Genomic DNA, 20,354 nt, shown 5'->3' with positions numbered 1-20,354 from the left:
GCTAACCGGCCAAAGAGGAGGAAGGACGTTTGGATCGGCACAGACAGTTTGCGAGCTGCGCAACGGAAGAGTGCTGGACTCCATGTTTGGCCCTCTTGGCCGCCATGCTCCCTTCCCTCCCCCCTCAGTCCGCCCCCCACACTCAGGGGGTCCCCACAGCCCTCCTTCTTGGGGGTCTCCCTTCCCTGCTCAGTCCGCCCCCCACACCCAGGGGGTCCCCTCAGCCCTCCTTCTTGGGGGTCTCCCTCCGCTCCCCCCTCTCAGTCCACTCCTCACACCCAGGGGGTCCCCTCAGCCCCCCTCCTTGGGGGTCTCCCTTCCCCCCTCAGTCCGCCCCCCACACCCAGGGGGTCCCCTCAGCCCTATTTCTTGGGGGTCTCCCTCCACTCCCCCCCACCCAGGGGGTCCCCTCAGCCCTCCTTCTTGGGGGTCTCCCTCCGCTCCCCCCTCTCAGTCTGCCCCCACACCCAGGGGGTCCCCTCCTTCTTGGGGGTCTCCCTCTGCTCCCCCCTCAGTCCGCCCCCCACACCCAGGGGGTCCCCTCAGCCCTCCTTCTTGGGGGTCTCCCTCCACTCCCCCCCACCCAGGGGGCCCCCTCAGCCCTCCTTCTAGGGGGTCTCCCTTACCTCCCCCCCTCTCAGTCCGCCCCCCACACCCAGGGGTCCCCTCAGCCCTCCTTCTTGGGGGTCTCCCTCCGCTTCCCCCTCTCAGTCCGCCCCCCACACCCAGGGGGTCCCCTCAGCCCTCCTTCTTGGGGGTCTCCCTCCGCTCCCCCCTCTCAGTCCACTCCTCACAGCCAGGGGGTCCCTTCAGCCCTCCTTCTTGGGGGTCTCCCTCCGCTCCCCCCTCTCAGTCTGCCCCCACACCCAGGGGGTCCCCTCCTTCTTGGGGGTCTCCCTCTGCTCCCCCCTCTCAGTCCGCCCCCCACCCAGGGGGTCCCCTCAGCCCTCCTTCTTGGGGGTCTCCCTCCGCTCCCCCCTCTCAGTCCACTCCTCACAGCCAGGGGGTCCCCTCAGTCCTCCTTCTTGGGGGTCTCCCCTCCCCCTCTCAGTCCGCCCCCCACACCCAGGGGGTCCCCTCAGCCCTCCTTCTTGGGGGTCTCCCTCCGCTCCCCCCTCTCTGTCCACTCCTCACAGCCAGGGGGTCCCCTCAGCCCTCCTTCTTGGGGGTCTCCCTTCCCTCCCCCCTCTCTCAGTCCGCCCCACACACCCAGGGGTCCCCTCATCCCTCCTTCTTGGGGGTCTCCCTCCGCTCCCCCCTCTCAGTCCGCCCCCCACACCCAGGGGGTCCCCTCAGCCCTCCTTCTTGGGGTTCTCCCTCCGCCCCCCTCTCAGTCCGCCCCCCCACACCCAGGGGGTCCCCTCAGCCCTCTTTCTTGGGGGTCTCCCTCCACTCCCCCCCACCCAGGGGGTCCCCTCAGCCCTCCTTCTTGGGGGTCTCCCTCTGCTCCCCCCTCTCAGTCCGCCCCCACACCCAGGGGGTCCCCTCAGCCCTCCTTCTTGGGGGGTCTCCCTCCGCTCCCCCCTCTCAGTCCACTCACACCCAGGGGGTCCCCTCAGCCCTCCTTCTTGGGGGTCTCCCTTCCCTCCCCCCTCAGTCCGCCCCCCACACCCAGGGGGTCCCCTCAGCCCTCCTTCTTGGGGGTCTCCCTTCCCTCCCCCCAGCTTCTCCCCTTCATCTCCCGCCTGACTCCTCTTCCTCTCCTCCCCACCTTCCCCTCCAAGCTCCCCCCTCAGAAAAGGCGCCTTGCCTTTTCCCGCCAAAAGGGCTGGCTCCGCCCCCCGCTGGCTTGGGAGCCAATCAGAGCGAGGCTCCAGCCCCCTGGGGGGGGTTTCTGAGGGACGAAGTCCGCTGACTGGCCTGGCTCTGCTGTCCATCACAGGCCCAACCAAGGGGGGCATACGGCAGCTGCCCTATATCTCTAGAGATCATCTACGTCTATCAATTTCCTATAAATCCATTTAAGGGTTTGAGATCATTTGAAATAACTGTGCCGGGTGCCAGAGCCCCAAGAGGCCTAAGTTTAAGAAACAGTAGTAATAAATGGATGGAGTAAAAGCCTAGGAAGGGGCGAGAGCCCCTCCCTGCCCCCCTCAAGACTCCTCTCAGGCTCATCCAGGGTCCAAGGCCTCCTCCATTTTTGGAGGGCCAGGAAGTGAGTGGCCCCTGCAGCTTCGCCTGCTGGAAAGGGGGCGACATGCAAGAGGCCAGCCTGGCAGGGCTGTTGTGGAAGGGGGAGCTCCTGGGAGGAAAGGAGGCGCCAGGGAAGTGCCATTCTGTCAGTAAAGCGCCTCCGTCCCTCACTCCTCCTCCAAAGGAGAACCAGGGGGGTGTATATATATCTAGGTAGGTAGGTAGATGATAGAGATAGATAGATAGAGCCCTAAACGGCCTCGGTCCAGTATATCTGAAGGAGCGTCTCCACCCCCATTCTTATGCCCGGACACTGAGGTCCAGCTCCGAGGGCCTTCTGGCAGTTCCCTCACTGCAAGGAGCCAAGTTACAGGGAACCAGGCAGAGGGCCTTCTCGGTAGTGGCACCCACCCTGTGGAACGGCCTCCCACCAGATCCCAAAGAGATCAACAACTACCAGACTTTTAGAAGATATCTGAAGGGAAGTTCAGGGAAGTTTTTAATGTTTGATGTATTACAGTATTTTAATATTTTCTTGGAAGCCGCCCAGAGTGGCTGGGGAAGCCCAACCAGATGGGCGGGGTATAGATAATAAATTATTATTATTATAGAGATGTATGTGTGTATAACAGACAGGCACAAAATTTGGCCACTGGCCCTTCCTCCCGCTCCAAACATAGAAGGACCGGTTGCCCTGACCCAACATGGCCTCTGCTCTTTCTGGCCTCCGTGGCAGCCTCAACTCCGGGACGGCCTCCTCGCGCGGTGAATGGAGGGGCGAAGTCAACTGACACTTGAACCTGGAGGCTGTCAGGGCCTGAAGCGCAGCAGGACAGGCCCAGCTTTTCTCCAGCTCCGCTTGCCCAAAAGCAGCTGCTCCCCTTCAGGCCGATGTTCCTCTTCCTAGAAATGGGGGCCTAGTGCTTCCCTCGCTTTCTGCTCCCTTCCCTGAGTACTTCCACCATTCCATGCTTTGGACGCAGCCCCGCTTCCCTGGCGGAACAGCAGGATTAAGGGCACCAGGAATATCTACCCTTTATGAACTCCAGAGGTGACAAGATTGTGATAAGATTCCCAAAGGCTGAGGGTAGCTTGAGAGAACTAGTCTCTTTTGAGACAGCACCAATTTCCATTTCTTCTTGATCAAAACCCACAGACGCTCAGCTAGGATTTTTCCAGAAGGCTTTACCAGTATTTATCAGGATGGTAAGAATTTTATTACAGTGAGCCAGAAAGGATTTATCAGGATGGTAAGAATTTTATTACAGTGAGCCAGAAAGGATGTTATGTGTTCCATGTCCTCTGTCAGTGGTACAAGCTACCCAGTTGTAGCAGGAACCCCCCCACCCCAATCATTCTGTTTGTACGAACTTCACACACACTCACACTCACACACTACATACGCCACATTTCCGTTATAAATTCATAGAAGAATCAACCATACATCGGATTTGCACTGTTCCATTTTTATTTTACTCCATATGACAAGGACTATCAGAGGGGGGTGGCTTGGTTCTGGTCAGCCATAATCCCTTCACCATCCCAGCACATCCACAGGAGCCCTGCCCAGTTGCTATGCCAACCCTGATAATCCCAGACAGAAGACAATCAAAATCACAAAGAACTTGCATATGGGAGTGGATTCAGCATGGACTGAAACAAAGGACAATGATCAGATCTTCCCTCTGGGGGCAGGAAACTGCAAACCCCCCTTTGTCTCCTGGAAGTGACTCATGGGCAGGGGGAAAGGAAGAACCAGCCAGGTGACAGGACACTCAAGTTACCACCACAACTCCTCCCTCAACCCCTCCTTTCTGTAATGTATGCATGATGTCAACCCCTTCTGTAATGCATGCATGATGTCAACCCCTCCTTTCTGTAATGTATGCATGATGTTTCTGGGGGTGGGCTTGACCTGGAGGATGGGAATTTCAAAAGTTTTTATAAGGTCTTGCAGACCATCTTTCTGGGTCTTTCCTCTCTCCTGCAAGTGAGGGGAACACCCTGTTGCAACAGTTCAATAAAGGCCAAGCCTACAGGCTGCTGTTTTGCTCCAAGTTATCCTGGTTGGTGTCTTCGTTTTTGTCCAAGGGAGCCCTCGGATTTTTCCGGTAACACAGTGACTGATAATCCCTCATTTCTCCGAAAAGGTTGGGAGAAGGAGTCTTCAATCCTTGCTTTAGCATTTCCTGAGGATACACCTGAAATTTGCTTTCACATTAGTTTGTCTACTTGTTTAGCCTGAAAAGGGGAGAGACGTGTGTTGTTGCATCTGGGACAGAGGAAGTGGTCCAGTTGTGAAGATGCAGACGGGCTTTTCTTCTCCCTGTCCCCCCCCCCACGTGGGAATGTTCTCGTCTTTCTACATCCTCTGTTCACATAGGTGACTTTTCCCTCCCTCTGAACGGGGTTTATTTCCTTGACCCAAATCCCCCTCCCCCAAAAGGAAGACAGCATCTGGATCCCAAGGAAGAACAGCTGCAGTCCTCCTGTGGCCTTATGAGGCTTTGCCCTCGGGTGGGAAAAATATTGCGCCCGGGAAAGGGAAAATGGGAGTCAACAGACAAGGAATAGTTCCGGAGAAAAAGCTTTATTTCTACCATCCATGAACTGGTAGAAGGAGCAAGTGTGATAACTCACAAACAGAGCATATATTCTCCTTCCAGTTCCCTCCCCTTTCTCCTCCTCATGAAAAGTTCTGCCCCATGTCTCCTGAGCATGAACAGAAAGTTCCTGTCTTGGGACTATTTTGCCCTGTTCCCAGGAAAAGGGGGTGAGAAACCAAAGGGGGTTTCAGAGTGTTCAGATATGTTTCATTCTCCTGTAAGAAAGCTGCAATCTGGTTTTAACAAGGCCACTGGCCTTAGAAAGAAAAAGGCTTTGAGAAGCAAAGGACTCTGTTCTCCACCTTCGCTTCAGTCTTTTTGTTACAGCAAGAGCAATATGCTTAGCTAATGCTTTTAGCCTTAGAAGGGGGGAAAAGCTTTGAGAGTGCAGTTTGAGAGTGCCTGAGGCGAGGCTTGGAGGCCTGGCGGGGGGGGGGGAGGATTCACAAAGAGTTTTAGGGGGTTTAGGGTAACCTGACTGTCTTTCTTCACTCCTGCGAACTGGCCCCTCCCTGGCTTGGCAGAGAGGACAAGGGAGGACCCTCCGCTCCCCGACTTGGGGGTCTCCGCCCCCACCAGGCATGATCGGAACAGGGACCCCCATGCCCCTCCCTGCACCCCGGTAGTGGCATAACAAGGTCAGGGGGTGCCTGGTGTGGAAAAGTTTTTGTCACCTCCCCAATACTGACTTCTTTTTTGGGGGGAGTGTGGAAAGAACTTCAGTTTTGACTTTATTTCACATTTTCTTACAAAGGATTGTGGATTCTGGGCCTCTGATAACAAGTCGGCCACTGTGGACAGTTACTTAAATCTACAGGATGCATTGTGTTTTGGCTTGTGCTATTTTATTTATATTTATTTATTGTTTATTTATTTCATAAAATTTATTTTAAACAACCTGCAAAGTTGTTTACCAATACAAAAAACACCACCACCACCACAGCAGTAAAATCAGTAAAAATTAACAAGCCTACTTTAAAACACAGAAAAGCTAAAATATCAAAAGAGATCAAAATTACTTCAGCTTCCTAAGCATCTGGCTAGGCTTGCCTAAACAAGAATGCTTTTACCAGGTGCCAGAAAAGAGTCTAGCAGAGGCACACGCTTTATTGCAAGAGGCGGGGAGTTCCCAAGGGCAGGTGCTGCCACACTAAGCCACGCAGTGCTGGAAAGGGGGTGAAAGGCAAGCGGCCAGCCTCCCAGGGGTGTGGAAGGAGGAGCTCCTGGGAGGAAAGGAGGTGCCGTGGAAATGCCATTCTAGAAGAGCCTCCATCTCTCACGCCTCCTCCAAGCCAGAGCCAGGCGTGTGTGTGAGTGTAAACAAATAGAGTGAGGGGGAAAAGTATTTGATCCCCCGCTAAATTTGGTTTTTTTGCCCTCTAATGAAGAAATGCCTAGTCCACAATTTTAATGGTAGGTTTATTGTAGCTGTGAGAGACAGAATAACAACTGGGAAAGCCAGAAGACAAAAGTCAAAGATTGATGAGGTTTATTTTATTTTTTTGTTCTTCTTCCTACTTTTCTCTCTTTTATTTATTCCCAATATCATCCCGATCTTAATCCTTTATCTTATCTTGATAGCCACTGGTATGCAACTTTCATCAAATTTAACAGATCTATATGTAAATTAACATGGAAGATGAAATTTTTGTTCTTCTTCTTGTTGTCCATCAATTTTTTTCGGTGCAGTCCCTCCTCAGAAGGCCCTATTTCATTCCACTGTCTTCTCTTCCAGGACTTATCAGAGCTTGCAGGGCAGTTTGATCCATCTTTTAGATTTAGGGGAGCTAGTCTCAAAGGTTTGTTGGGGGAGACCTAGGTTTTTTTCTTGTGGGGGGAGTTATTTGTCCTGTCTTCACGCTTTTTATGACGGAGGACCGCTGTAGCCACCCCCAACGACACGATCTCAAGATGGAAGGGGAGGGAACAGCTGCAGTCGCCTGCGATTCCTGCGCAATGTTTGCCATCTTGCCAAAGGTTGCAGGCAGCTTTACCTGCAGCAATTGCATGTTGATTGCCCTCTTAAAAGACAAAGTCCAGCAACTGGAGGAACGTGTAGCTACGCTCCAAAGAATTAGAGAGCTGGAGCTCTTCTTGGAAGCAACAGAGCACACCGTCTCCACCAAGGAGGAGACAGGGGACTCCCCTGAGAAGGAGTCTAGTTCACCAACACAGGAGCCAGATATATGGAGAAACGTGACTCAAAGAAGTAGGAGGCCCAGGGTTCACTCTGATTGCTTAGAAATACACAATCGCTTTGAGGTCCTCTCCCCTAGCATGGAAGACGAAGAGCAGACTCCATTTGAAGATCTCTCCCTCATTACAGTCGATCAGGTATATGAAGACGAGCAGCAAAGTCAGTCCTCAGGGAATGTGCAGGCGACCTTGGAACGGACAGCTCACGGAAGAACCCCGACCAAACCCAAGAGGAGGCACGTAGTGGTGATAGGGGATTCCCTACTGAGGGGAACAGAAGCAGTGATCTGTGGGCCTGACAAGATGTCTCGGGAAGTGTGCTGTCTCCCCGGGGCCAAGATCCAAGATGTAACTGAACGACTGCAAGGAATCATAAAACCCACTGACAAATACCCCTTCCTCTTGGTTCATGTGGGAACCAATGACACTGCAAGCAATAGCCTCCAGAAGATCAAAAGAGACTACGAGGCTCTCGGCAGGAAATTGAAGCAACTAAATGCACAAATTGTCATCTCATCTGTCCTCCCAGTTGAACGACGTGGCCCAGGGAGAGAGGGGAAAATAGTGGAAGTGAACAGCTGGCTTCGCAAATGGTGTAAACAGGAACGGTTTGGATTCTTAGATCACGGACTGCAGTTTCTTGAAGATGGACTTCTGGCAAGTGATGGGCTGCACCTCACAACGGTTGGGAGAAATGTTTTTGCCAAAAATCTCAGAAACCTCATCAGGAGGGCTTTAAACTGACTAATGTGGGGGAGGGAGACAGTGCTCCTGAAGGTAGGAGTCTATCAATTAATGAAGATGATCATCCAAATGTCATAGACCAAATGGAGCAAACAGCACGCGGACCTAGTGGTGGGAGGAAAAATTCCTTAAATAAGAGACATGGGGGAATGATTAATGGACTTCAATGTCTGTACACTAATGCGCAAAGCATAGGAAATAAACAAGATGAGCTTGAGCTCTTGGTACAGCAAACTAAATATGACATAATAGGCATCACTGAAACCTGGTGGGATAAGTCCCACGAATGGAATGTAATAATGGGGGGATACAATCTATTTCAGAGAAACAGACCAGACAAGAAAGGAGGAGGAGTGGCGTTATATGTCAGGGATGTGTATACCTGTGAAGAGATCCAAGATTTAGATCCTCAAAGCCAAAGTGAGAGCATTTGGGTCAAAATTAAGGGAGAGAAGAATAACAGAGACCTCATTGTGGGAGTTTATTATAGATCCCCAAGCCAAACGGAGGACATAGATGATGCCTTCCTGGAACAGATGGCCAAGCATGCAAAAGGAAGGGAGATAGTAGTAATGGGGGACTTCAATTACCCGGATATTTGTTGGACGTCAAACTCAGCCAAGAGCATAAGGTCAAACAGATTCCTCACTGGCCTTGCAGACAACTTCATTGTCCAGAAAGTGGGAGAAGCAACAAGAGGAACAGCCATTTTAGATCTGGTCCTAACCAATGTTGATGACCTGGTTAGTGGGGTAGAAGTGGAAGGATCATTAGGCGCGAGTGATCATGCTCTTCTGAAGTTTACTATACAGCGGAAAGGAGCAGCCAAGCATACTAGGACTCAATTTGTTGACTTTAAGAAAGCCGACTTCATAAAACCTAGGGAAGTGCTGGGTGAGATCCCATGGACAACAATACTAAAAGGAAAGGGAGTTCATGATGGCTGGGAGTTTGTTAAGAGGGAGATACTAAAAGCACAACGTCAGGCAATACCAATGAGACGGAAACATGGAAGGTGCCTAAAGAAGCCAGAGTGGCTATCTAAAGAACTTTTAACTGAATTAAGATTAAAAAAGGATGTGTACAAAAAATGGAAAAGGGGGGAAACCACCAAAGAGGAATTCAAACAAATAGCCAGCACGTGTAGACACAAAGTCAGAAAAGCTAAAGCACAGAATGAACTCAGGCTTGCTAGAGAGGTTAAAAGCAACAAAAAGGGCTTTTATGGGTATGTTCGTAGCAAAAGGAAGAACAAAGAAACAATGGGGTCACTCAGAGGAGAAGATGGTGAAATGCAAACAGGGGACACAGAAAGGGCTGAACTACTCAATGCCTTCTTTGCCTCAGTCTTCTCCGATAAAGAAAACAATGCCCGACCTGAAGAATTTGGAGCAAATGATTCAGCAAAGGAAACACAGCCCAGAATAACTAAGGAGATAGTACAAGAATATTTGGCTAGTTTGGATGTATTCAAGTCTCCAGGGCCAGATGAACTGCATCCAAGAGTATTAAAAGAACTGGCAGATGTGATCTCAGAACCACTGGCAGTCATCTTTGAGAATTCCTGGAGAACAGGCGAAGTCCCGGCAGACTGGAGGAGGGCAAATGTTGTCCCTATTTTCAAAAAGGGGGAAAGAGAGGACCCAAATAATTACCGCCCAGTCAGTCTGACATCAATACCAGGGAAGATTCTGGAGCAGATCATTAAGCAAACAGTCTGTGCGCACCTAGAAAGGAATGCTGTGATCACCAATAGTCAGCATGGATTTCTGTAAAATAAGTCATGTCAGACTAACCTGATCTCGTTTTTTGACAGAATTACAAGCCTGGTAGATGAAGGGAACGCAGTGGATGTAGCCTACCTTGATTTCAGCAAGGCATTTGACAAGGTGCCCCATGATATTCTTGTAAAGAAGCTGGTAAAATGCGGTCTTGACTATGCTACCACTCAGTGGATTTGTAACTGGCTGACTGACCGAACCCAAAGGGTGCTCATCAATGGTTCCTCTTCATCCTGGAGAAGAGTGACTAGTGGGGTGCCACAGGGTTCTGTCTTGGGCCTGGTCTTATTCAACATCTTTATCAACGACTTGGATGATGGACTCAAGGGCATCCTGATCAAATTTGCAGATGGCACCAAACTGGGAGGGGTGGCTAACACCCCAGAGGACAGGATCACACTTCAAAACAACCTTGACAGATTAGAGAACTGGGCAAAAATAAACAAGATGAATTTTAACAGGGAGAAATGTAAAGTATTGCACTTGGGCAAAAAAAATGAGAGGCACAAATACAAGATGGGTGACACCTGGCTTGGGAGCAGTACATGTGAAAAGGATCTAGGAGTCTTGGTTGACCACAAACTTGACATGAGCCAACAGTGTGACGCGGCAGCTAAAAAAGCCAATGCAATTCTGGGCTGCATCAATAGGAGTATAGCATCTAGATCAAGGGAAGTAATACTGCCACTGTATTCTGCTCTGGTCAGACCTCACCTGGAGTACTGTGTCCAGTTCTGGGCACCACAGTTCAAGAAGGACACTGACAAACTGGAACGTGTCCAGAGGAGGGCAACCAAAATGGTCAAAGGCCTGGAAACGATGCCATATGAGGAACGGCTAAGGGAGCTGGGCATGTTTAGCCTGGAGAAGAGGAGGTTAAGGGGTGATATGATAGCCATATTCAAATATATAAAAGGATGTCACATAGAGGAGGGAGAAAGGTTGTTTTCTGCTGCTCTGGAGAAGCGGACACGGAGCAATGGATCCAAACTACAAGAAAGAAGATTCCACCTAAACATTAGGAAGAACTTCCTGACAGTAAGAGCTGTTCGACAGTGGAATTTGCTGCCAAGGAGTGTGGTTGAGTCTCCTGCTTTGGAGGTCTTTAAGCAGAGGCTTGACAACCATATGTCAGGAGTGCTCTGATGGTGTTTCCTGCTTGGCAGGGGGTTGGACTCGATGGCCCTTGTGGTCTCTTCCAACTCTATGATTCTATGATTCTATTCTATGATTCTATGCCTCCCCCTGCGTTTTGAGAGAGAAACACCATCCGTTCTGAGAAAAATCATCTGCCACCGTCAGAACAAACCTGGCCCCACCCACACTCTCACACTTCATGGGTCCTGCAAGGTCTGTGTGAACAAGTTCAAAAGGTTTTGTGGTTACCCTCTTTACCCCGGGAAAACTGCACCTTTGTACCTTTCTGCATGCCCTGCACTCTAGGGATTTACCACATGGTGTGATTTCGCAACCCTTGGTGCAGCCAGGCAACCTCTGAACATCTTCCAAACAAGCATGAGACATTCTCCTGCGCCATACATGAACACATGAATCATGGCTGGGAACACTAGCACACTGCGCCTGTGCTTTTCCAGCATTCCCCCCACCCTCCAGAGGTGTTTCCAGAACAAAGAGTTTGTTCTTGCATTCCATGTTGACAAGCTGTTTCCCCCCTCTGAAAATGGAACAGGCATCATTTTCAAAGCAAACCTTGTACCCTTGCTTTACAAGAGCAGGTACAGATAACAGGCAACAATGCATCTCCGGCACAATGTAGCACTCCAGCTCCGCCTGCAAAAAGGAAAGATAAATATTTGCAACGTTAGAAACTGGCTTTTGGGCTCCATTAGCAAACGTAACAGTTGTTCCAGCTGAAACAGCCCTGCAGTTCCGCAGCCCCCAGTAGGTGGCATTCCAATCAGGTGATGACTGGCACCGGAATCCACCGCCCACTGCAACATTCTGTCCTTGCTGGAGTTGTCCTGTAGCGTTGCCATGGCAACAAACGTCCCGCTGCCCCTGTCCTTGGCAGCCTCCGTAACCGCAACTCCTTCCGTTGCCCTGAAGACTGGACTTATCTCAGCATTCCCAGACAGCTCTGCAGCAGTTATCTCCCTCTGCAGCAGGTGGCTGGCCTTGAAGCCTCTAGCTCTGTCCAGTTGAGGGGGGAAGGGAGACCCCCAAGAAGGAGGGCTGAGGGGACCCCCTTGGTGTGGGGGGCGGACTGAGGGGGGAGGGAAGGGAGACCCCCAAGAAGGAGGGCTGAGGGGACCCCCAGGGTGTGGGGGGCGGACTGAGAGGGGGCGGAGGGAGACCCCCAAGAAGGAGAGCTGAGGGGACCCCCTGGGTGTGGGGGGGCGGAGTGAGAGGGGGGACGGAGGGAGACCGCCAAGAAGGAGGGCTGAGGGGACCCCCTGGGTGTGGGGGGCGGACTGAGGGGGGAGGGAAGGGAGACCCCCAAGAAGGAGGGCTGAGGGGACCCCCTGGGTGTGGGGGGCGGATTGAGAAGGGGGTGGAGGGAGACCCCCAAGAAGGAGAGCTGAGGGGACCCCCTGGGTGTGGGGGGGCGGACTGAGGGGGGAAGGGAGACCCCAAGAAGGAGGGCTGAGGGGACCCCCTGGGTGTGAGGGGTGGACTGAGAGGGGGGGAGCGGAGGGAGACCGCCAAGAAGGAGGGCTGAGGGGACCCCCTGGGTGTGGGGGGCGGACTGAGGGGGGAGGGAAGTCGGAAGGATTGTCTCACTTTGCATCACAGAAGTCATACAGGGGAGAAACCCTATCAGTGCTTCGAATGTGGAAAGAGCTTTCCTCTGAGTGGTGAACTCACTTCCCATCAAAGAATTCATACAAGAGAGAAAACGGTTTAGTGTTTGAAATGTGGGAAAAGATTCATTCATGGCCCACCAAATAATTCATATGGGGTTGAAAGCATATCAGCACATGGAATGTGTATAAAATTTCACTTGTTAAAAAGTCAATTTAAGATCTCACACCAGGGTGAAGTATAGAATCATAGATTCAGAATCTAGTCCAACCCCCTCCAGAAATCTCATTTCAAGCACCCATGACCATCCAACTTCTTCTTAAAACCCCCAATGAAGATCCACCCCCTTCAGAGATAGTTCCTTTTCACTGTCAGCTCTTACTATCAGAGAGAAAATATAAAAAAAGACTTTGGAGAAGACTTCTCTTGTATGAATTCTTTGATTGCTCCGTGTCCGCTTCCGACTGAAGCTTTTCCCACATTCCAAGCACTGATAGGGTTTCTCCCCCGTATGACTTCTTCGATGGCAAGTGAGATTGGCGCTGTAACTGAAGCTTTTCCCACATTCCAAGCACTGATAGGGTTTCTTCCCTGTATGAACTCTTTGATGGGAAGTGAGATCACCACTCAGACGAAAGCTCTTTCCACATTCAAAGCACTGATAGGGTTTCTCCCCTGCATGAATTCTTTGATGGGAAGTGAGTTCACCACTCAGACGAAAGCTCTTTCCACATTCCAAGCACTGATAGGGTTTCTCCCCTGTATGAACTCTTTGATGGGAAGTGAGCTTGTGTCTGAGACGAAAGCTCTTTCCACATTCCAAGCACTGATAGGGTTTCTCCCCTGTATGACTTCTTCGATGGCAAGTGAGATGGGCCCTCTGACTGAAGCTCTTCCCACATTGCAAGCACTGATAGGGTTTCTCCCCTGTATGAATTCTTTGATGGGAAGTGAGATTGGCGCTTTGACTGAAGCTCTTCCCACATTCCAAGCACTGATAGGGTTTCTCCCCTGTATGAATTCTTTGATGGGAAGTGAGATTGGTGCTGTAACTGAAGCTCTTCTCACATTCCAAGCACTGATAGGGTTTCTCCCCTGTATGAATTCTTTGATGGGAAGTGAGATTGGCGCTGTAACTGAAGCTCTTCCCACATTCAAAGCACTGATAGGGTTTCTCCCCTGTATGAATTCTTTGATGGGAAGTGAGTTCACCACTCAGACGAAAGCTCTTTCCACATTCCAAGCACTGATAGGGTTTCTCCCCTGTATGAATTCTTTGATGGGAAGTGAGTTCACCACTCTGACGAAAGCTCTTTAAACATTCCAAGCACTGATAGGGTTTCTCCCCTGTATGAATTCTTTGATGGAAAGTGAGATCACTACTCAGACGAAAGCTCTTTCCACATTCCAAGCACTGATAGGGTTTCTCCCCTGTATGGATTCTTTGATGGGAAGTGAGACTATCCTTCCGATTGAAGCTCTTTTCACACTCCAAGCACTTATAGGGTTTCTCCCCTGTATGAACTCTTTGATGGGAAGTGAGTTTCTGGCGGTAACTGAAGTTCTTTCCACACTCCAAGCACTGATACGATTTTTCCCTACTCTGTGTTCTTTCGTGTGAAGTGAGGCTATTCCTTCGAATGAAGCTCTTTCTTTGACGGGAGGTGCACTGGGAGCTCTGACGGATGTTCTCTCCACACTCTGAATATTTATATGACGTCTCCGCTACGTGGATTCTGTTGTGCTCCCCCTTGTTCTTCCCTTCTAATTTATCACCATCTGCAATAAAGAGAGAAGCTAATCAGAGTCTCAGGAGGAAATGGGAACTCCAGATTATTGAACAATGTTAATGAATGCTTGTGATAGAGGAAGAACAGAAGAGAATTAGATGTGAGGCCTTACTATAGGTTTTACTGGTTTTGTTTTCTGGTATTAACTGAGATATTCATTGGCTTTAATCTGGGATAGATTTTGTTCTGGCTCAATCATGGAATCCACTCCATCTCCAATCACAACTTATATTATGATCCAACAGGGATCCTTACTGAGAGAGTCCATGATCCCAAGATTCTCCTCCTTGACTTCTTTATGCAAAGTTCTCTGGTCAGGATTCAGCAACGTCCACCCCTTGTCTGTGAAACAAACAGCAACATCTTCACCTGAACACTCCCCATCAGAAGGTATCTCAATCTGGTTGGTCAAAATTTAAATTGACAGATGGCAATATATACAACTTAGAAGTATATTCAACTCAGATCAAAAGAAAGGATTTGGGAAAGAAGATTTGAAATTTAAAGTCACAGTGATACAGAATAACAAGAAATTGTTATCCAAAACCTATAGTCTTTTATTGCACTGGGAATTGATGGAGGAGGAAATGAAAGAAACGATGATTAAATGGTCTCAGGATCTCAGACATACTATCTATCTAGAGCAATGGGAGAAACTCTGGCGAGAGGCTATACGATTTACTGCCTCATATACAATTAAAGAACATTTTGTAAAGATGTTCTATAGGTAGCATTTAACGCCAGTTAAGCTGGCAAAGATATACAAATTGAAATCCAACTTCTGTTGGAGATGTGGTGGAAAAATAGGAACAACAATACAGATGTGGTGGAGGTGAGAGGAAATTAAGAAATTTGGGATAGTAGTGCACGAAGAACTAAAGAAGATGTTGAAAATATCAATAACAAAGAAACCAGAGACATATGTCCTTGGATTGAGAGATGAAGAGATACCACGGGGGGGGGGGATTTTTCTATATGCAAGTACTGTGAGGAGAATCAGAACTTACAGGGTTAAACAGTTCTGTGTGACGTCTCACATTCTGAGGTGTGGTTTTGTTCACATACGGGAATCTTTCTTTGTGTGTGAATTACTTTCGTTTTTAGCTGTCAAGCCGAGGAGATGTCCGCTCGATCTCCAGGTTGATTTATGATGTTTTTCTGTACAATGATTAAAGACTTGTTAGATGAGCAAGAAGCCTGCGTACAGCCTTGGATTTATCACCCACCCAAGGCACGACCGCTGCTGCGAAACTCGGCTTGGAGCCAGGAAGACAGCTTAAGGCTCACAGTTGGCACGGAGAGTTGGCACAGGAAAGTGTGGCGGACGCCATTACATTCCACAAGTACAGCTGCTAGAATAGTGATTGCTGCTCGGTGGAAGTCACAAACTATACCCACAAAGGAGGAATGGATTTGTAAACTAGATGAATATTTAATTTGGGCAAAATTAACTGCTATAAGAAGAAATGGATCCAAACTTACAAGAAAGAAGATTCCACCTAAACATTAGGAAGAACCTCCTGACAGTAAGAGCTGTTTGACAGTGGAATTTGCTGCCAAGGAGTGTGGTGGAGTCTCCTTCTTTGGAGGTCTTTAAGCAGAGGCTTGACAACCAAGTGGAAATGTTTTGATGAATATATGGCAAAATATTGCTCAAGGAAAGATACGCTAATATGCCTAGATTAAAATGTGAAGCACTTGTTACCGGAAAATCCGAGGGCTCTCTTGGACAAATGAAGACACCAACCAGAGCAATTCAGAGCAAAACAGCAGCCAGTAGGCTCGGTCTTTATTCAGAGGAAAGACTGTCGCGACAGGACTCCCACTGCCCACGAGGTGAAGCAAGATGGAAGCCCCGAACAAAGGGAGACCCTAACTTTTATTAGTTACTAATCCCCTATGCTACATCCTCAGAATTACATCATATTTACATCATGATTATATTAAAAATAGGAGGAGTCGAGGAGGGGCTGCACAGGTAATCCGAGTGTCCTGACACCTGGCCGGAGCCTCCTCTCCCCTCCCCACATGAGTCATATTTAAGAACAAAGGGAAAGGGCGAAGTTTCCTGCCCCCTGAGGGGAATCCGGTCACAGTCCTTTGTGAGAGTCCGTGCGGAATACACTAAAACATGCAGTTCATTGTATCCCTGATAGCCTTCTGTCTGAGCCCATCACGATGGCTATCAAGGTTGTCACGTCAACTGGGAAGGGCCGCAGAGTACGTGACTGCTCGGTCAAGGGATTATGGCTGCCCAGTATCAGGCCACCCCCCTTTGATAGTCCTTGTAATATGTAGTAAAATAAAAGTGGTCCGGTGAGAATCCGAGGTATGGCTGATTTTTGGTGAATTTATAAAGAATACTGTTCTTGAAGTTCGAAGCACTTTCGCTTTCCGGAAGCAACTTGCAACATTTTGATTAAATCAGTCACGGTCGATTGAACTCGGAAACTTTGTATTGAAAGCTGTCAAAGGCAAGGGAAAAGAGCGCCTGTAGCCTGCAGTACCTGCGTGGCCGCCGCAAGGGGCGCTGTTCGATAACGCTGATTGGCTGAGGCGGCCGCCGATTGACCCAGAGTTCAGGCGGCCGGTCTACTCGTAATACAGATAGGGCGATGCGGAGTGTTATAGCGAAAGGCTGTCAAGCTAGCGCTTCCTTATTTACGGAAGGCTTTTTAAAAAAAGAGATGGCCCTCTAAAGGGACATCTCTTGGGTCAAGGGGGATGCGTGCGTGTGTGAGTGTGGTGCTTGTGTATTACGTGTGGGTGTGAATGAAGGGGGGGGCCTCCGGCGACATACTGGATGGAAGAAAAATTAGTAAGGAAAGATAATAAGAATATGAAGATGATTTGAGAAGGTTGTAGAATGCAAAGATTATTGTAAATTGCATAATGTGGAGGAAATCCAGTGGGGAGGGTGGAAGTGGGAGGAGGGAGAAAAGGATAATATGATGGATTGAGGAAATAGAAATGTAAATGTATGGGGGGATGGGGAGGAAATGGTGTTGGCTTTGGTACATCTGTATTGTAAAGTAATATGTGAAAACCAATAATAATAATAATAATAATTAAAAAAAATTAAAACAGGAAAATATTTAAATTTATACGTAAATCTCTTTCTTCACTTTGAACCCCCCCTCCCATTTTCATGATAAGACCAACTATGTATTGTTTCATTGGTAACAGAAGAGGAAAAATGACTATTACTCACTTAATCTAAGCACAACGGCCACAAGAGCTCCAGTCTAGGCATTTGGCTCTGCGATGTTGAATGTTCTCTGTGCTCTCCTGTTTCCCCTTTTTTTGTTTCAGTTGAAAGCAATTCATGGACCCAGGACTCATACACTGACCACTAATGATGAGCTATATGTTATAGATACTCCTGCAAATTTATTCTGCTATGTTTGAGATATACAGACTCAGCCTACATATTTGTATCATCTATTATTCCTATCTTCCCTGTTTTATAAAGTTAATAAAAGTTATACAAAAAGAAGAGTAAAAGGCAACACACGGAGGCCCCATCTGAGTTCACACTGCACAGCAGGATCAGGTTCCTTTAAGGAGTCCAGTGCTGTGCGATGGATCAGTGAGTTGTCAGAGATTGGTAGGGCATTCAGATCACAGAACTGGTTTTAGACCTTTTGAGCTGCCAATACATCGCGTTGGCCGGGGAGCTGTGATGTATTCCTAGCTCAAATTGCCTGCAGATGACCAAGGCGCAGGCAGACAGGCAGGCAGGTGGGGGAGCCCGAAAAGGTGCCCCCCTTCTCCATCTCCATCCGCCTGCCTGCCTCCCCCCACCCCCAAGCTGAGCAAGCCCCAATTCCTCTCTGGCTCCATCCCTCCATGTCCCCATCTCCCCTCCCCTGGGACTCACCAGATCTCTCAGAGGTCCCTGGGAGGGAACGCTCAGAGGTTGTGGGGAGGGATGCAGGAGACAGCCGGACCAGGTCAACCGTCCATCTTCCCCCTTCCATCCTCGCTAGCTTTGCAGGATCCGTCTCTTTCACCCTTTCTGAGGAGTCAATGAGCCAAAACAAGCTGGAGGGTCCTGGGAGAGAGGAAGAAGCAAAGGGAGCCTCAGAGGCCCTGCAGGGATTCTCCTGCCCTAGATATTCTCCTGCCCCTGGAGAAGCACAAATAGGGCAGCCCCTTCTCATCAGAAGCCCCATTTGTAAACAGTTTCCCGTTTGCTAATCACCCCACTTTGTAAGGATGGCAGGGTCTGTCCAGTAGTGACCTGAGAGTTGATCCCATTGAACTCATTGGGGCTTATGGACAGAACATGGTGCAAAAAACAGTCACCACCCTGTCCCTAAGCCTGAAAACTGCAACCCCAGAGCATGGGCAGAAAATAGCAGAGTAGCTATTACAGTGGTGCCTCAGGTTAAGTACTTAATTCGTTCCAGAGATCCGTACTTAACCTGAAACTGTTCTTAACCTGAAGCACCACTTTAGCTAATGGGGCCTCCTGCTGCCACTGTGCCGCTGGAGCACAATTTCTGTTCTCACCCTGAAGCAAAGTTCTTAACCTGAAGCACTATTTCTGGGTTCACGGGGTCTGTAACCTGAAGCGTATGGAACCCGAGGTACCACTGTACGTGTGCTGTAGGTGCCTGCATGCTGGGTTCTTTGTATGCAGAGCCCAGTTCACAATCTTTGAATCTCTCTCATCGCAAGCCAGGCAGGCGTTGTGGCCATATTTGCCTCTTGCATGGGGACCAAATCTTTGGGGAAGCTTTTCATCTCCAATTGGTCGGAAAGAGGGTTCATTAACCTGCTGGTGGGGGGAGGTGGCTTTTCAGCCCATCAATTCAACTCATGCTGGAATATCTGGTGGGCTGGATCTGGAGCACAAAGGGTCAAGTTCTACTTGCATTAGCCCTTGTGTTCCTTCTTCAAACTCAATAGGCAGGAACGTCAGAAGTCCAATCTGAGAGTATTTCATGCTGGGCTTCTTATGGCAGAGCACAGAAGGCATGTAATCCATTCTTTTTAGTTCTGTCAAGTAGGTCCTTCCCCAGATTTCTCAAGTGCAAGGACCCTGGGCTGTCTGAGTTATGGGGTTCCTAGGGGTCCAGGTCAGCTGACTAGTCAGGATTGTCACCTGCAGAGTATATGTCAACTAAAGGATAATAGTCTGCCTTGGATTGAGGACTTTTTGGAGGTGTTGCTGAATGTGGAAGCAGAGGAGCTGGTGGTGCCACATTTCGGAATAATCTTGAGACTGATACACCACTCCTCCATAGATATTCTCTGTGCTTAGACACCATCTTCACAAACTTTACGCTCCTCTTGTGACAAGATTCCCAAAGGCTTAGGGTAGCTTGAGAGAAGTAGCTTATTTTGAGACAGCACCCATTTCCAATTCCTTTTTATGAAAACCCTCTCCCTAGTTGGTTTGGTTTTGGCTTTTGACAGGACATCAGACCATTTGATAACCTTGCATATCGTTTCATATTGATATAGGGATCTGGTGTGCAGATTCTAGTATAGTTCAAGCTTCTTAGTGTTCTGTCTCTTCTTTGTACTTTTAGACCTCCTTTTGCCATGTGGACGAATCAAACCTCCCTTATTGATATAATTTTAATGGTATGGAAAGAGAAATTGTTGTATTATCTGGTTCCACAGACTCTGCTAGATTTTATTCAGAAGGTTCTACAAGTACCTATCAGGATGATAATAACTTTATTAAAGTCAGCCAAAAAGGATTTTATGCGTTCCATGTCCTCTCTTAGTACTACAAGCCACCCAATGACTGATAGTCCCTCTTTGGTCCCAGAAGTTTGGGAGTAGCAGTCTTTTATACTTGCTTTAATTTTGAAATTTGCTTTCAGATTAGTTCCTCTACTTGTTTAGCCTGAATTTGGCCTTGAGTCGCTTGAGCTCCTGGTCTCAGTGCCAGAGATGACTTAGCAGTTGAGCTGGCTAGGCCCCAAATCTCTTTCTGCTCATCCTTAGAGCTGCTGAGAGATCCTATAAGGTCAGTAATAGGATCTGGCTCCTGCTGTTTCTTAGCCACGTCCTCATTTTCTTATTCACGTAAAATTGAGTAATTTTTGCTTGTGCTTTCTTCAGAGAAGCTCTCTTTGGAGGAGGGTCTGTGGCACTTGGGGAGAGAACATACATTTTGTAACTACTCCATGTCAACACTGTCTTTCCCCTTAATTCCTCATGAAGTTTCCTTATACCATATGCCTTATACCATATACTGATCACTGCACAGCAGGGTCAAGTTCCTTTAAGGAGTCCAGTGCTGCGCGATGGATCAGTGAGTTGTCTGACATTGGCAGGGCATTCAGATGACAGAACTGGTTTTAGACATTTTGAGCTGCCAA

At 48.9% G+C, this 20,354-nt stretch overlaps 2 protein-coding genes across 2 annotated transcripts in view; one reads left to right on the top strand and one right to left on the bottom strand.

Annotated features, from left to right (window-relative positions):
• LOC309536741 (uncharacterized protein) overlaps positions 1 to 20,354 on the top strand; it is a 209,261-nt gene that overhangs the window by 136,949 nt on the left and 51,958 nt on the right. The gene's annotated exons all lie outside the window — the stretch shown is intronic.
• The window catches only part of LOC309537630 (uncharacterized protein), a gene marked incomplete at its 3' end in the record, with an annotated part of 45,121 nt that continues 37,309 nt past the window's right edge, over positions 12,543 to 20,354 (bottom strand). The window contains exons 2-4 of the mRNA XM_082232519.1: positions 17,894 to 18,067; positions 14,269 to 14,355; positions 12,543 to 14,002 (exon numbers count right to left, since the gene is read on the bottom strand). Of these exons, the coding sequence (XP_082088645.1) occupies positions 12,543 to 14,002; positions 14,269 to 14,355; positions 17,894 to 17,993 (1,647 nt within the window). The 5' untranslated portion in view covers positions 17,994 to 18,067. The remainder of the gene's footprint in view (positions 14,003 to 14,268; positions 14,356 to 17,893; positions 18,068 to 20,354) is intronic.

Source organism: Podarcis vaucheri (genome assembly GCF_965113315.1).
Source record: "Podarcis vaucheri genome assembly, chromosome: 7".
NCBI lineage: Eukaryota > Metazoa > Chordata > Lepidosauria > Squamata > Lacertidae > Podarcis > Podarcis vaucheri.
This window is presented reverse-complemented; position numbering and strand designations above follow the sequence as displayed.